The sequence below is a fragment of the Natator depressus genome, chromosome 17, assembly GCF_965152275.1.
Source record: "Natator depressus isolate rNatDep1 chromosome 17, rNatDep2.hap1, whole genome shotgun sequence".
NCBI classification, from domain to species: Eukaryota; Metazoa; Chordata; order Testudines; family Cheloniidae; genus Natator; species Natator depressus.
This window is the reverse complement of record NC_134250.1, coordinates 17,367,532-17,385,251: the sequence shown is the minus strand read 5'-3', so window position 1 is coordinate 17,385,251 and position 17,720 is coordinate 17,367,532. Positions and strand designations below refer to the sequence as shown.

The following is a 17,720-nucleotide window of genomic DNA, read 5'->3' as shown; positions in this document are numbered from 1 at the left end:
AATTGTTTGCTCATTTGTTTGACAGGGAGGGTGGATAAGGCACTAAACTGGGACTCCGGAGATCCAGGTTCTGATCCTGGCTCTGCCACAGATTCCTTGTGGGCTTTGGACAAGTCACTTACTCTGTGTCCTTACATTCCCCCATCTGTCAAATGGGGGTATTAACACTTCCTTTCTCCCACCCCACAACAACTGCTTGAAAATTCATTCAACAAAACCTTTAGGTGGACTCATCTACATTTATCTCACCGGAAATTGGTAAAATACAAGGAATGCCACAGGACCAAATCTGTCTGTAGTATTTCTAAGCCACCCCCACCCCCAGAGTCTATATGCCAAACTGGATCTCTTCAGACTGATTTTCTTCATTCTCATTCTGGTGTAAACCACATATAACTCTTTTGGGGTCCGCAGAATTACATCAATGCAAGACTCCTGTGACTGAAGTAAGAGTCAGGCCCACAGGTCTGATTGCTCAGACAATGGAAGGACAAGAATCATCTACATAGACATTTAGTACAGATATGGCCATTAGAGTCATTTTTTGAATGGAAGCAAGAGTATTTTAAAGAGTTGCAGAAGGGAACTGAATGCTCCCTATGGACAAGATAGCCACAAAGACAACTAATCAGAACTAAATACAGGGCTCCAGAGATCCTCACAGCACCAGTCCTGTGAGTTCTTGGTCAGAAAGCTGTTCCTCAAAGTATTTCATTCCAGACAGCTTGAGGAGGACTGGAGGTGGATTTTGTGCATTTAATTACTAATATGTTATTAAGTGAATAGGAATGATGGAGCTGGCAGGAAGGGGCTAAAAAAGACAAGGCAACAAAAATCATCCCGTGCCAAGTGCAGATTCCCATTAGATGCTTTGGTGTAAATCAGTCCTCGAAAAGACAAACAGGTGCTGCAATTTAAGGCGTGTATAGCTACACAGGATCCGCAGTGGGTGTAAATCAGCAGAGCTTGAAGTTAGTGGAGTTACATTGATTTACACCAGCTGAGGACTTGGCTCATAATTTTCTATTGAACCTTCTATCCAAGGTTTAAGCCTATGAGCTTGGGATGTGTTATATTCAGTTAACACATGGGGGAAGAGACACAGAGAGGCTGGGTGACTTTTCAGCAGTCAAAAAGCAAATGATCTGGAACAGATCTACTGACTCCCAGTCCTGTACTTCAGCCACCAGGCCATCCGCACTGAGCTTTTCACCCACTTCTAGTTTAAATTCAGAGCGGCCCCCCGAGTACACTACCTCCTCCGGATTGCTTTTCTGACGCAATGATTAGTTTCCCAGTAACATTCCAGGGAGATCCGCTCCCTATTCCTGATCAGGGCTGGTGAGCAGCAGCCCGAAGTGATTTGGCCCCAGAAAATCCTTCCCAGGTTTTACAATGAGCACAGTACATAGCAGGAAGGGACTACTGGGAGTCTAATGAATGCCATGTGACTCTCACAAGATGGGGACAGAGTAGTAAAAGCTCAGAGTTACGTACCTCACCACCGAGACTTAATTAAAGGAGCTCCCAAGTGACATACCGCTCTCCAGCTGAACCTAAGCTACCAGCATGATCATGTTTTCATAGGGCATTATCCCACAGGCAGCTTATTATGCATGCATCAGGATGAAAGCAAAGAGTTTGCTCAAATCTATTTAACACCTCTTAACATGAAGTTAGGTGCACCTTGGTAGTGAAGTCTGTATTATGCATATTTCTCAGCTCAGAGAGACGAAGAGCGGGAGGGTCAGTCAAACTGCATTAGGTTGCCTGATGTGATGACACGCTAGATGACTCACTCCCCACAGTGTGATGTGCTGTGTGTACAGGATGTTGATGTAAACAAGAACATTGATCAATCACGGTTTTGATGTCCACTTGCTTGCGTTTCCATGCTGCACTCCCATGGTCCCTTAATACAAACTGTATCCCATGTGGAACCTTAATAACGTTTAATAATATTAGATATTCCAGGTGAAATTCACACCATCCAGAAGGCCCGCACAATGCCCTATGTACAAGCTAAGCCCTTAATATCGGAGCTTATGTGATTGTAGATGGTCTCATATGGCCTAGTGCAGGTTCACTGCCTTGGGGTGGATTTCGCCCTGTATACAGAATCTATTGGTATCAACATAGGAAGTGGAAGATTATAGCATTCTCACGTGCAGTCTGATGCAACACTGGAATGTTTCCAACATTGGAGAAAATAAAAAGGAGTCTCACTAAGGTTCTGGGACATGGAAGGAGGTGTAAGAACATCTAGCCTGACTCAATGAGCCTGGCTCTAAATAGGCTACAAAATCTTACTGCAGAAGTGGACACAAAAGTACTTCTAGAAGCAGCAGCTAGAAACCCTTGTGGCACAAACACATCAAACTCTGGCAGTTCTCATTTCAAGACAAGTGGAATAAATAAGTACTGAGCAAAAAGTTACTCTATCAACAACATATAATAATGATAGAACAGAATGGTGAAGACTCGTTGGCTCTCACCAGCTCCAATCTTGGGGCCTCATGTTCAGCAAAGCCCAGCTGTATCCTGCAGCATGTCAATAGAATTACTCATGTGCTTGGCTGAACTGGCACCTTGATAAGGAAGACCATGCAGTGCCCGCTCGACTGTCCCTTGCTGAGATCCCAATCCATCTGCCAAGCCTCAGGACACGTGTGAAGAATTTATTATCTCTGTTTTACAGGTGAGGACTATGAGGGATGGAGGTGGAAAGTGACGGTCAATGGCAGAACCAGGAACAGAACTCAGGCTATTGATTCTCAGTCTGCTGCATGAGCCATTCGACCATGCTGTCTCCTAAAACAAACAGCCCCACATTATGTTTCTAGCTTTGTCCCACATGCAGGGAGAAGCAGTGGTGACCAATTGTTACTATAATGGCTTAAACTCAGAAATTTGAAACAATAAAAACCCTACACACTATGGAAAACCTCATTCATCATGAAATTGTTCCATACCACTTGATGTTTTCTGCTGTGCTAACCTCTCTGGATCATCACGAGAGTCATTAGATGATGATGATTATTTATTAAGGTAGAATGTGGCAGCCCTGACTGATATCAGAGCCCCACTGTGCTAGATGTTGCACATATACATTGTAAGAAAGAGCCCTTCCTCTGAAGAGCTTACAGTCTAAATAGGCAAGAGACAAAGGATCAGAGAAAGGAAATAGTATTATCCTTATTTTATAGATGGGGAACTGAGGCTCAGAGAGACTAAGGACTTGACTAAGGTCATAGAGAGTCTGTGGCAGAGCTGGGAACTGAACCCAGGAATTGGTCCCAAGTTCTGGGCCAACAAATTAGCCACAAGATCATTCTTCCCATTTACTCTGCATCCAGGGCTGCATTTACGGGCACAATCAGAGTGTCTCACCTCGCTATACTACATGGAAAGCTCTTTGCATTAATAAGAATAAGAATAAGAATAATACCCAGCTCATATTTATGGCTTTTCCTCAGTAGATCTCAAAGTGTTTTACAAAAGAGGTCAATATCATTATCCTTATTTTACAGATGGGGAAATTGAGGCGCAGATAGGTGAAGTGACTTGCCCAAGGTTACCTAGCAGGCTAGTGGCAAAGCTGGGAATAGAACCTAGTTCTTCTGAATCCTAGTCCAGTCCTCTATCCACTAGGCCACACTGTAGAAAACAAGTTTTGCACAGAGACTACCAGTTGCTCAGCACCAGGGAGTTGCTAAAAACTCTGCATAGCCCAACCCTGGTCTGCCCCAGGCGTCAGTACTCACATCTCTCCCTCCGGGGTATAGGTGGATCCTGTGATACTGAACTCATGTAGGCTGCAGTGGATCCCCTCAATCTTCTCAATAATAAACATCTGCAGGAATCAGACAGAGAGAGACACAATATTAGGAACTTTATGCACCAGAGCCATAGTCTTTAAGCAGCCATGTGATCATTTATTATTCACTAGCCAGCTCTGCTAAGAGTAGAGGCAACCCTGTCCTCTCTAGCCAGCATCCCACCAATACCACGCATACATCAGTGCTCTCCTCAGGGGGCTAAGAAATGCCCACTCAGTTTCTGGCAGCTTCTAAGTCCTTCCAGCCATACCCTGCCTTTTTCATGTTCATCTCCTCTAGCTTGCTCGCTCTCTCTCCCCCTCCCACCCCAATCCAAGGGCAGCTACAGAGCCAGCTTCTAAGGAGCTGTCCATATTTTTCTTGGAGTGGGGAAGGAGAGGGTTATGGCTTCTGGTCTGGCATGCAGCTTGTCCAAGCTGCTCTAGAAAACACACAGCCCTGGGGAAGCCTCTCAGAGCAGCCAGCTCAGATGGGGTAAGAGCCACAGCAGGAAACAACTGTGGTGAAGATCCCTTTGTGCTGCCCCTTTCCAAGGGGGCTGTTGGCCATCAGCTCATGCTGCTAATGAGCAGGGATTACAGCCCACCGCTATGCTGTGTGAATGTGACAGCTGTTAATAAAACCCTGGGAAGTTGTAAGAGGCCCACACATTCTATTCTTACTAACTTTTGTCTTTCAAACTCCTTCCAACTTCCCCCTCCCTGATGTAGCAACAGCAAAAAACCCTAACCTCTCAAAATCTCCTGCCCGCTCCAGCAAATGCTTTTCAGTGGCAGCTGCTGAGTTTAAGATCGGTGGCGTCCTTTTCTCCTTGCACTGACTTGCTAGAGGGTTTGTTGATGCTCGCTTTGCCTTGATCGTTATTTATGATTTGCATTAGAGAAAAAAATGCATGTAACTAAAAGCGTTCCCTTGACCTCAGCATCACTGGGGAGCAGCGCCACCTCCTGGTAACCACCACCAAGATGTCAAACAGGAAAATGCTTCATTTAAAAAAAAAGGGGGGGGCGGGGGGAGGAGCCCGGAGAGGAGATCTTAAGGAAATCACTGTTTATTTGGACTGTGTCCGAGACTCACTTGTAAGACAGGGGAAGGGGGAAAGCAGTAAGCCAGGGATAGCTCCTGCCACCAACACTGGCAGAGGCAGGAGCCTGAATTTCTAAACCACTTATAATACTTTCTATTCTCAAAGAACTCCATAGACAAACAAACAAACACAAGTTGTTCCATTTGTGCTTCTTGTATGGACTCCACCTTTTAAATTATTAGTCTTAACAGTTATATTGTAGTAGCATCTAGAGGTCAAGAAGGCCACAGCCCCATTGTGCTAGATACTGTACAAACATATGGCAAATGACATTCCCTGGCCCAGAGAGCTGACAATCTAAATGATAAAGACAAAGGAGGTGGATGAGACCAACAAGCCGGTAAGGTAAGACCCCATCCCCTTGGTTACAATGAACCAGCCGAAGGCTTCTTGAACACTCAATACATGGAATGGTTTCAACTGTAGCAGTGGTGCTCAAATGCTTTCATAGTGTGCAGCACAGCTTAATACATAGGTGGTCTTGTGGACCCACCTCTCCTCCTGTTGCTAGACTGCATGGGCTCTGCACTCCTCTCGTTCACACTCCCATGACATCACCATTAGCGCTACAGCAATTGCTTGCTTGCACAAAGAGCATCGTCAGAAAGTGAGCAGAGGCAGAATGGTCTAGTGCAGAGGTGGGCAAACTGTGGCCCGCGGGACCGTCCTGCCTGGCCCCTTGAGCTCCCCGCCGGGGAGGCTAGCCCCCGGCTCCTCCCCTGCCGTTCCCCCTCCACTGCAGTCACACTGCCGAGCGGGCAGCGCTCTGGATAGCGGGGCTGCGCGCTCATGCAGGGCAGCGTGTCTGGCTCCGGCCGGGCAGTGCAGCTCCAGACAAGCTGCTCTGAGCAGCATGGTAAGGGGGCCGGGGGGTTGGATAAGGGGCAGGGGATCCCGAGGGGCGGTCAGGTAACGGGGCAGTTGGATAGGGCAGGGGATGGGGAATAGGGGGGATTGGATAGGGGGTGGAGTCCCGGGGGGTGGTTAGGGGCGGGGGTCCCGGGAGGGGGCGGTCAGGGGACAAGGAGTAGGGGAGGGGTTCTGAGGGGGGAGGGAGCGGGAAGTGGGAGGGGGCCAGGCTGTTTGGGGAAGCACAGCCTTCCCTACCCGGCCCTCCATACAGTTTCGCACCCCGATGTGGCCATCGGGCCAAAAAGTTTGCCCACCACTGGTCTAGTGAACAGGGAGTTAGGAGACCTGACTTCCTAGGGGACTAGACAAGTCACACACACACACACACACCCCTCATGCAACTATCCTTTGTCTATTTAGATTAAAATCTCTGCAGGGCAGGGAGGTGGTCTCTTAATACGTGTCTGTACAGCACTTAGCACAATGGGAGCCTCGATTGCTGGTGGGCCTCTGCATGCTACTTTAATACAGCTAACAGCAGGAATGTATTTTCAGCTGTCTTTTTATGCAATTTAGCATTGGAAACAAGGAGATGCTAAAGCTTTGTGACTAGCTAGCTCTCCTTGTACAATAGGAAAGTGCTCTGTGGACCACAGTGGAAGAACTAATGAATCTATATTACTTCATGTATAACGACTTTGCACTTACACCATGTTTTTCATCCAAGGTTCTCGAAGTGCATTGAAAAGGGGGCAAACACATTTTTACAGATTAAGTAAACTAAGGCAAAGTGTTTAGATGACAATGGTCATGCAGTGCGTCAACGGCAGAGTTGCGACCAGAACCCAGGGTCTTCTGACTCCCAGCCCTGGGCTTGGCCGGCCAGATCACAGGTGACCCTTGAAGGCAAGCTGAATGGTCATGCAGGCTAAAGCTCTCTGCAGCCTCTTCTCACACCCTTCGTAAACCAGAGTAGACTCTACAAGGCCATATGCAACATAAAAGAACGATAACAGACAGATGGCGAGTGGTGTTTTCACCTCTCAGCCAGCAAATCATTAAGAACTAGGGCCAGATCTATGAAAAAAATAATCAGCTCTACAACAGGATTAATTCACGTGAAGAAGAGGTGCTGAGAATGAATGAGCAACTGTTTTCTTCCCCCACCCAACTAAACAAACCACTATGACCCTAACAGGCTGCATGACAGGGCTGCAAACTTAAACAGGCTATTCCCTATGGACCTGACCAAAGCTACTGAAGTTAATGGAGAGACTCCAATTTCAGGCCCTGCACAGACATCCTGGGATGGCTGGATAAAATTATTATTATACCAGGACGGTGGAAGTTAGCAGTTGAGGCAGTGAGGTACTTCTGTCACTGCAGAAAAGTCGTGTGAGGGAATAGCGCAATGTTGTGTAGAAAGCCCAGAGAGACCTTGTGGTCAAATTACTAAGAGCTGCTTTAGCAAAGTTACACAACAACATTTCATCAGAGGATACAGAGGCACTTGCAAGCTAGATTAGAACTAGATTATCCGTTCAGGCCACTTATCATGCCTGCAGTCCATGTTGCCAGGCAGCCAAAATAACTTCACAACTGTCACTATCCTACACACCATCCTGGCCCCACTGAACTTCAGTCAGAAAGAACAGAACTCAGGTCCTCCGCTCAGCAGCAAAATAATTAACAATATTTGCACTATCATTAGGTTTCAGCATTAGCATCAGATTTAAATAAAATGCTCGTTGTTTCAGGCTTTCTGCAGACTCTGAAGACAGCACCTCATCATAAGATCTCCTTTGTAAACTTTTCTTCAGGGCTGGAAACTATTTTAAATGAAAGCTTAAAATACACCATAAATTGATGGACACACCTAAGGAATTCTGGTCCAGCCATACCATCTAACATCAGGCAAATCCATCCCTCCAGCACTATAATAGAGCCTGCACTATCGCTACGTGGGGCACACGTCTTATGTAAGAGAGGACATCAGTCTTCACGGCTCTCAGTCCAGTACCATTCACCACGTGCTATATTCATGGCAATGTAAGCAACAAGTGAGCTTCTAATGGCCGAAGCACATTGTAACCATGTGCAGAAGATTCTGCCTCCAGAGTGAAATCGCTCTGATGAGAACGATAGCTTCCCATCTCTCACCACCTCATCAGCAGCAACTTGCCCATTAGAGGAGCTATCAATTTACATTAGTTTTACAAGTCTGTTTACTGTGGTATCCGCACAAACACACACAACTGAAGTTACCTTGACAACTGTCCTATCACGTTTCTCCAGTTGTCTTTGTCAATGGGGGTCTACCAGCATTAGAGACATAACTATGCATTATGATCACACACGCTTCCAAAATTAGGGTGCTCCCCACCCACCCCTATCCACTGTGGATTATTTTCCTTGTTTCTAGTGATTTTCTGTGCTAATTTTAACAAATTATGAAGTACTATAGTGAAACTTGGCAAAGTAAAGGAGCATTTGACAAAGGAATATGGTTCCTGAATGGGAAGCAGTGGCAGTAACTGGAGCCATCATACAGCGCGCAAGGACACTGGCTGCTACAGGTACAACCTACTTCTCTCTAAGCCCTAGGCCACACACAGTTAGAGGTTAATTTATTTTCAAGCTGTGTCTTAAAATGGCATTTCTGTTTCGAAATGGGCTGGAGCCAGGAAGTTCTGATCCTGATCTGAACTTCCACAGAGTCGAAAGTAGAGGTGGTTCAGGTTCAATGCCCCAAAATCAGCTCTATCAGGACCCAAATCTACACACCTATTGATTTAACTGGGATTTCTGCACACCCAGAGCTTGCAGGAGCAGCCCTTAACGCACAGTTCTGCTCTCAGAAGTTAGTGGCTAATAGCACAGAGGAGCTTCCATGATTATAGCAACGTTGTTTCCTTATTAACCATGAATGAGTGCGTTTAGAACATTGCTGCCAGCCCTGCAAACTCATCCTGGGATTCAAGCGTCAAGCTGGGCTCTCTTTCAGGTGGAAGGAGAAAGGTCCACCAGAGTGGCTGCTGCCTGAGAGACTGGGATCAGGATGGCTCTGAGCAGGCAGAGCACCAATCCCAGGGTGACAGGAATGGTCTGAAGCCCAGTCTGGGGAGTTTTCATTAATTTTCTGCTCATTTAAATGATTTGATTTTGCTAGAAACACTGTCCTTTGAGGAACAGACCTTGTTAGCTACCACTGATTTTTCCCCAGGGCAATTCCACCAGTTTACATGAGGCTCAGGACTCTTGAGTGGGAAGACCTACATTTTATTTCCTGCACAGGCACAGTTTAGCTGGATTTCACAATACCTGTTATGTATGGGTACATTAGAGAGAGGTTGGAATAACATCCGTTGCTTCCACTATTGACTTTTTTGTCTGAGTACCCTAATGTGCCAAAGGATGGTAACTGACTGACTGACTTCCTAAACAGGGACCTGTATTTACAGTTCATCTTTGGTTCCTCTCCATCAATCAGGCTATTTGCTTTCTGTGACACATTATTCCGAGGCGTTAAGCTGAATAAATGAGTAACCCAAGAGCTCCGGGCTCAAAATAGCAACTTTATGGCTCAGTAACCTTAACACATTATCAGCAAAAGAGAACAGGAAAAGTCCAGCCTTGGGCAAGGTGGAAACACTTTAACAGCACATTTGCCCACCCACGCACTAACTGGTTAGGGGGAATTGAGGGAATTGTCACTGGTGGTACAGCCTGGGTATAGCACAATGGGATAAAAGTTGCATACAGACTTCCCCAGTACACCTTATCCTGCTTAACCATCCATTCAGGGACATCACCAGTCAAGTCCAATAGTCTGGTACCGTCGTTTTGACAAGTGAACTAGCATCCAGTAAGGATTAACCCTACATAACACCCAGCTCGTTTTCACTTCTGTCCCAGCTGGTTGCTCACCTAGCTAAGGCATAACCCTGACATCTAGCAGCTGTTAGATGAACTTTAAAAGCTCATCAACGTTACAGTACAATTTCTCCTTCCCCACATTTTTAAGCCACTTGCTCATGAACAGATGAGGGGAGACAGTGACCCGAGGCATTCACAGCTTAGCGGTTAGTGCAACATCTGCCCATAGGGACAGAGTTCTGCATCATAACCAGGGGCTGGCCTCAGTTTGCTCCCCCAGAAGAAAGGAACTCCACAGCCTAGCAATTGGCCTCTGGGCTCCTACACGTGACAGATATTCGCTTATTACATAAGCACAACCCCCTTCCTACTCCACCATGGTAGCTTTACTCATCCGAAGAAACCATCTGCAGCTTTCTACTGCTTTACAATGGCATTAATCCTAGTGCAAACCTTCCTGCGTCATGCAGCAAGCTGTGATGCTCTCCTGAGTTTCCCAACCGCCCTTGCCCCAAAATAGACCAGGCCTGTTCAGAGAGGCAGCAGCCAACATCGTTCCTAAGCTGTCCTGTTTCAGTCCCCTGTCCTACAAGACTCTTAGCTTAGTCACTGAAGTGTTTCTAGCCCCTGTAGAAACCAAAGAGTTCTTCAAAAATCAGGAAGCAAAGGCAAACATCAACAGGCCAGTGTTTATAAACTTGGCATATGTACCCCTCATTCTCTCCCACAAATCCCAGGCTACTTCCTCTTGGATTTCATTCTGTGTAGACTGCCTGTCAGCACTGGCTAAGCCTGGTTTATGTTCCAGATCTCCCCGAGCACGTGCGGGAGGGTGTTGATAAATGGAGAAAGCCATCAAATGATCATTTGCACATGGGTTGAAAAAACAACTTGTGAAACCTTTCAGCAGCTAATGATGGAAAGGAATAATGACCCTGTGGGCTTAATGTTCTGGGGTAGGGAATGTTGAGCCATGGTCATAGCTCAATGCTGCACTGAACATACACACATACAAAGGCTTTTTATCCAGTATGTGCTTCCCCCAGAACATATGCAAACAGCACTGAATGAGTAGGGCTGTATTCTGCTTGCCTTAGTACGTGGCTAATTTGACTGGCTTCTGTGGGACCATTTGGGTGGGCAAGGAAGGCAAGATTCAACTTCACATTCTCCCAAGCCAGGATTCCATTTACCCATTTAAGCAATGACCTCCCCACCCCAAGGGGCCAGCTCCCATTCTTCCCTTTTACATCCCTCCTGAAAAATCCACTTCTCCCAGGAGGGTTCATCAACCCACATTGATACAATGCCTATTGATACAGTGCCTATTGTTTTAGTTCAAAAAACCTAAGTTATCATCATCAGCCTGGTCTCCCATTGAGCTCCTGGCTTGTCAGATTGTAAACTTCTTGAGGCAAGGACCATGTATTCATTGACAAGAAAATATGGTCTTGTGGCTAAGATACTTGGCTGGTACTCAGGTGGATCTGGGTTCAGTTGCTGGCTGGTAGACAGGAAGAATGGCTCAGTTAGGTTGCTAGCCAGGAAACCCAGTTTTAATTCTTTGCTCTGCCACAGATTTGTTCTGTGACCTTAGGTAAGTCATTTAATCTATTTGTGCCTTCATTTCCCCACACATCTTACAGACAGTAAGAATATTTCCCTACCTCACAGGGATGCTGTAAGGATATGCTTTCTGAGGTGCTTGGATAATGCAGTGATGGGAGACATACAAGCATGTGAATAGTTAGGTGGACCGCCCAGTGTACAGTGTCAGCACTTCCACACTAAATAACGAGAGCCACCTCTGCAGCATGTGAGGAGTATTTTCAGTTTCTGTGAACTGTGTATTGGTTTCAAACAGAGTACGGCACCCAGGCATGGGGGTTGATTTTAAACCTTTAAACTAGCAAATAATTAAAATGGACTTTCTGAAGGTTCCTACAATGCAAAGAGGAGAAATACCTTCAGTGCCCCTATCCCACTAAATAGCCACAAGCTACAAAATGTTTCATATTGCTCATCAGATCTTCCCCCTCTCTTTTTTGGGGTTGCTCTTGACGATAACTTGACCAAGATGGTGATAGTGACTGTGAAATGGTCAGGGAGATTAGAGAGGCTATAAAAATAAAAAACTCAATAATAACGGGGTATTTCAACTATTCCCATATTGACTGGGTACATGTCACCTCAGGATGGGATGCAGAAATACAGTTTCTTGATACCTTAAATTATTGCTTCTTGGAGCAGGTAGTTCTGGAACCCACAAAAGGAGAGGCCATTTCTTGATTTAGTGTTACGTGGAGCACAGGATCTGGTCCAAGAGGTGAATATAGATGAACTCCTTGGTAATAGTGACCATAACATAATAAAATTTAACATCTCTGTGGGGTGAAAAACACCAAAGCAGCCCACCATGGTAGCATTTAATTTCAGAAAGGGAAACTACGCAAAAATGAGGAAGTTAGTGAAGCAGAAATTAAAAGGCACAATGCCAAAAGTGAAATCCCTACAAGCTGCATGGAAACTTTTTGAAGACACCATAATAGAGTCTCAATTTAAATGTATACCCCAAATTAAAACATAGTAACAGACCAAAAAAGTGCCACCATAGCTAAACAAGAAAGTAAAAGCAGCAGTTAGAGGTAAAAAGGCCTCCTTTAAAAAGTGGAAGTTAAATCCTATTGAGGAAAATAGAAAGGAGCATAAACTCTGGAAAGTGAAGTGTAAAGATATAACTAGGAAGGCCAAAAAAGAATTTGAAGAACAGCTAGCCAAAGACACAAAAAGTAACAGCAAATTTTTTTTTAAGTACATCAGAAGCAGGAAACCTGCTAAACAACCAGTAGGGCCACTGGACGATCGAGATGCTAAAGGAGCACTCAAGGACAATAAGGCCATTGCAGAGAAACTAAATGAATTCTTTGCATCAGTGTTCATGGCTGAGGATGTGAGGGAGATTCCCAAACCTGAGCCATTCTTTTTAGGTGACAAATCTGAGGAACTATCCCAGGATTGAGGTGTCAGAGGAGGTTTTGAAACAAATTGATTAATTGAATAGTAAGTCAGCAGGACTAGATGGTATTCTCCCAAGAGTTCTGAAGAAACTCAAATGTGAAATTGCAGAACTACTAACTGTAGTTTGTAACCTATCATTTAAATCAGCTTCTGTACCAGATGACTTGAGGATTGCTAATGTGACACCAATTTTTAAAAAAGGCTCCAGAGGCAATCCTGGCAATTACAGGCTGATAAACCTAACGTCAGTACTGGGCAAATTGGTTGAAATTATAGTAAAGAACAGAATTATCAAACACATAGATGAACGTGATTTGTTGGGGAAGAGTCAATATGGGTTTTGTAAAGGGAAATCATGCCTCAATCTACTAGTATTCTTTGAGGGGGTCAACAAGCACATGGACAAGGCAGATCCCGTGGATATAGTTTACTTAGATTTTCAGAAAGCCTTTGACAAGGTCCCTCACCAAAGGCTCTTAAGCAAAGTAAGGTATCATGGGATAAGAGGGAAGGTCCTCTCATGGATCAGTAACTGGTTAAAAAGTAGGAAACAAAGGGTAAAAATAAATGGTCAGTTTTCAGCATGGAGAGGGGTAAATAGTGTGTTCCCTGGGGTCTCTACTGGGACCAATATTGTTCAACATATTCATAAATGATCTGAAACAGTGAGGTGGCAAAATTTGCAGATGATACAAAACTACTGAAGATAATTAAGTCCAAAGCAGACTGCAAAGAGTTACAAAGGGATCTCACAAAACTGGTGACTGAGCAACAAAATGGCAGTTGAAATTCAATGGAATGCACACTGGAAAACATAATTCCAACTATACATGTGAAATGATGGGGTCTAAATTAGCTGTTACCACTCAAGAAAGATTTTGGAGTCATTGTGGATAGTTCTCTGAAAACATCTTCTCAATGTGCGGCGGCAGTCAAAAAAAGCTAACAGAACATTGGGAATCGTTAGGAAAGGAATAGATAAGATAGAAAATATAATATTGCATATATATCAATGGTACACCCCCATCTTGAATACTGCGTGCAGATGTCATCACCCCATCTCAAAAAAAAAATATTGGAATTGGAAAAGGTTCAGAAAAGGGCAACCAAAATGATATGGGATATGGAATTGCTTCCATATGAGGAGAGTTTAATAAGACTGGGACTTTTCAACTTGGAAAAGAGATGACTAAGGGGGGATATGATAGAAGTCTATAAAATAATGACTGGTGTGGAGAAAGTAAATAAGGAAGTGTTATTTACTCCTTCTCATAACACAAGAACTAGAGGTCACCAAATGAAATTAATAAGCAACAGGTTTAAAACAAACAAAAGGAAGTATTTCTTCACACAATACAGTCAACCTGTGGAACTCTGACAGAGGATGTTGTGAAGGCCAAGACTATAACAGGGTTCAAAAAAGAACTAGATACGTTCAAGGAGGATAGGTCCATCAATGGCTATTAGCCAGGATGGGCTGGGATGGTGTCCCTAGCCTCAGTTTGCCAGAAGTTGGGAATGGGCAACAGGGGATGGATCACTTGATGATTACCTGTTCTGTTCATTCCCTCTGAAGCACCTGGCATTGGCCACTGTCAGAAGACAGGATACTGGGCTAGATGGACCTTTGGTCTGACCTAGTGTGGCCATTCTTAAGTTCTTATGAATCTGTTCTGGTTCTTAGTCTCATCGTCATGGTATCTCAGCACCACTGAAGGATATCTGAGAGAACCATTGACCATGAGATTGTGAAAGAGCCAAGTCTGCTCATCTGCAGAATATTTTTTTAGTCCTTCCTCGAGTCAGAAGGTAGCCTGCCTCTCCTAGCATGGTATTCAAGAACCAGTGCAATAAGGACTTTGCTAAGAGGGCTGATCGACTTGGGTGTCCTACGACTGGCAAAACTCAGACAGAGGCGTATCTAGAACAACACAAGAACACTGCCTGGCCAGTTATATCTAAGGTGGTAAGTGCTCAAACATGACAGTGAGGAGAGCTATATAAATGCCTAGGCAGATAAACAGAGTAGCTACAGGAACTTAGGGCAAGACGTATGTATGCATGTCTGAAATTTTCAGACATGACTATTGATTTTGGGTGCCTCAAGCTTTTGGTGCCCACCTTAAAGTGTGATTGTTGGAGGGTGGATGCTCAGCTTCACCTGAAACTTAGGCGCCTTTTTAAGGTGCTTCAAGTTGAGTGCCCTCCCCCCCCAAAAGGCACCAAAACTTACTGGTCTCTTCTGAAAGCTGAGTGTCATGTATTGAACTCATCCTATGGGCTGTATATGTTGACATCAGGTGCACTTGCTATTGGTCTGCAAACTGGTGCTTGCAGCTACACTCAACCTCCTACCCAGTTCTCGCTCCCTGCTTGGTATGAGGGTCTTCTTTCTCAAACACGCTAGGTTGTGGAACAATTAACACTTTCACAACGCTAAATATCTCTTTTTTTTTAAATTGGTCACAACCCCTTTATTTTTCTAATCTAAACCTATTTTAAAATGGTGTTCTGTAACCCACGGCAACCAAGCGCTACATTAAATTTCCTACCCTAGAATGTGCTCAGCGACTAATACAATGGCATTGAGTCAATATGGGTTGGTGGAGGTGGGGGGAGGGACTTTGACTGTGGGATCTGAAAGGTATTAGCAGGTTTTCGGTATTACATTATGGTGTATTTCCTGAGGGACTAGAGGGGTATGTTTGCAGTAACTGTAAATAGTGAAGAGGAAATAGCTGCAGGTTAATCCATAAACAGGATAGGTAACGTTAGTATAAAAACCCAAACTTATCTGCACGAGCAGTTTAAATGGCACTTTCTGTGAAAAGCTGCTGGAACTGAGCCAGCCAAACAAATCTTCTATATAAACCGCTGCACTGTTTACCTTATAAGGCTGGAGGGTGCACACTAACTCCTGTGTCACACAAAGAAGGAAACTCACTTGGCCCCAGATCAAGTTCTCGCTCCAATGCGTACCTCTGCATTTAACCTTTTTAAAGCCATATTTGTGTCAAAAATGTAATATTAGAGATCTAAAAAAAAACAAACCACCTAGGAACTTGCAACCCACACATGTATGCGTACTGGTCCTTCTGCAGCTCAAATCTCATTTCTTCCCCCGGGGTAACAGCACTAACCGCGACACATTTTGGAAAGCAACTGGATCATAAAAATACTTACCTCCAAGTAATGCTGGGCACTTTTGCTGCAGGCTCATTTGAGAGGAGAGAGGCAAGATGAGGACAGTTAGTTTTGGGAGGTTTTATTTAAATGTGAGTATTTTCTGCCCTACATGAAAAGAAATCCATAAAAATGCTGCTGAAATGGGACAGTGGTATGGGATGTCAGGCTCATCAATATCGGTGACAAGGTTCCGAATGATAAATGTTTACTTTGCAAGAAGAAAGAAAAAACAATTGGAATTAATACAAAAACTATTCACACCTTCCTGGGATCCCGAACTGTGGACAAGTGTCTGATGGCATAAAAGTAAATATGAACTATGGGTCATAGGACTAAGAGTCAGGAGACCGGGGTTTGCATCCCAGTTCTGTAATTGAGATTTATTGGGCTTGGGCACATAACTTTCCCTCTCTCTACCCCTGTTTGCCCATCTTCAAAATACAGATAAGAACCTACCCTTTTACACTGCTTTTAGATCTTCAGATGGATACATGCACTAGAAAAGTGCAAAGTACCAAAATGTAATAAACTGCTATGATTTAAAACACTCCTATCATTACTAGTCATCTATTTAAACTTTCATTTTCACCTTTATTGGGAAGCTGATCAAGATCCCCAAGTGTCTGTCCAGTCCCTCTGTCATGACCAACTTGGGCTGGGTTCAACCCGGCAACTCAGAAAAATGGTCATAGGTCCTATAGATCCAAAAGGGGAGGAGGTGGAGCCCTGAGCAAGAGAATCCAATAAAAAGCAGCTTGTGTTGGTTTTAGATAGAAGCTGCTGAATCGAACTGTAGTCTCCTGTAGACTGGCCTTAACAAAGGGGTATTCAAGGAAAAACCACATGACTCTAGGGAAGCCATTTTGCCTACAGCATTTTCCAGGATACTCATTTAAGCGTTTGCATGTTAGCCAGAGTCCATCAGAACTGCTGAAACAACTCATTCAAAAGATCCCAAAACCAGGATATTTAAAGGAGAGAAACTGGGAGTGATTTGAAGTCAGCTTGCAGAACAGACTGGCACAGAAACACAAATTCACCTGTCTCCTCTATCCAATGGGTGATTCACATAGTTGCAATCCACTGCACCCATCTCTTATTCAGCTGTTTAAGAGTCACCCTTCTCCCCTTCCTGCATTCACAGTGCACCATCTGTGTAAAAGTCTACATGGAGCTCTCCACAATGTCTCCCCCTTACTAGGAAGGCTGACAACTGGCTATCAGCGCAGCAATGGCAGAGGTATGGGACTGGTCCAGCCAAGTGCAAAGCACCAACAACAAGGTGTTGAGCTCTCTCGGCGCCCACCAATATTAAAAGCTGGGAGGACACTGAGCATCTCAACAGGATCAGGTCATGTAACAGCATTCTGTTTGCCTAACCCAGTGCCAATTGCCCTTATTTAGAAGGGACAAGCCAGGCAGTCGGTTTTAAAATAAGAACATATTCTTTGACCCCTCAGGAAGTTCAGCTCATCCAATGTTGTTTCAATGGGTTACGAGGCATGTACTTATCTTTCCAAACGTGCCCATCAGATCATAACTTCCAAATGTCATCCTCTGCGTCTCGGCCTCCTGGTGTATTAAGTAATGGAGCATAAAAGGGTGCCATATGCCAAGTTTTAAGAGACTATAATTTGAGCTGAATGTCAGTTTCAATAACTGTTGTTCAAAGGCTCCATGATGAGCTTAATTCAGAGTTATTAACTTATTACACAGATCCTGCAATCTTCTTCTATAAAAAGGAAGCAATCTGCGAGGACAGAGGTAAAAACATTTCTCTCCCCCTCCCCCTATGTTAAATAATGCTTGCAGTTAACATAATTACATAATGGCTTCCTCCCATATCATCTCCCCTGTCAAAG

At 44.5% G+C, this 17,720-nt stretch overlaps 1 protein-coding gene across 2 annotated transcripts in view; it reads right to left on the bottom strand.

Annotated features, from left to right (window-relative positions):
- The window catches only part of ATP2A3 (ATPase sarcoplasmic/endoplasmic reticulum Ca2+ transporting 3), a 136,734-nt gene that overhangs the window by 35,073 nt on the left and 83,941 nt on the right, over nt 1-17,720 (bottom strand). For both annotated transcript variants that reach the window (XM_074974788.1, XM_074974790.1), the window contains exon 9: nt 3,765-3,853. In XM_074974788.1, the coding sequence (XP_074830889.1) occupies nt 3,765-3,853 (89 nt within the window). The remainder of the gene's footprint in view (nt 1-3,764; nt 3,854-17,720) is intronic.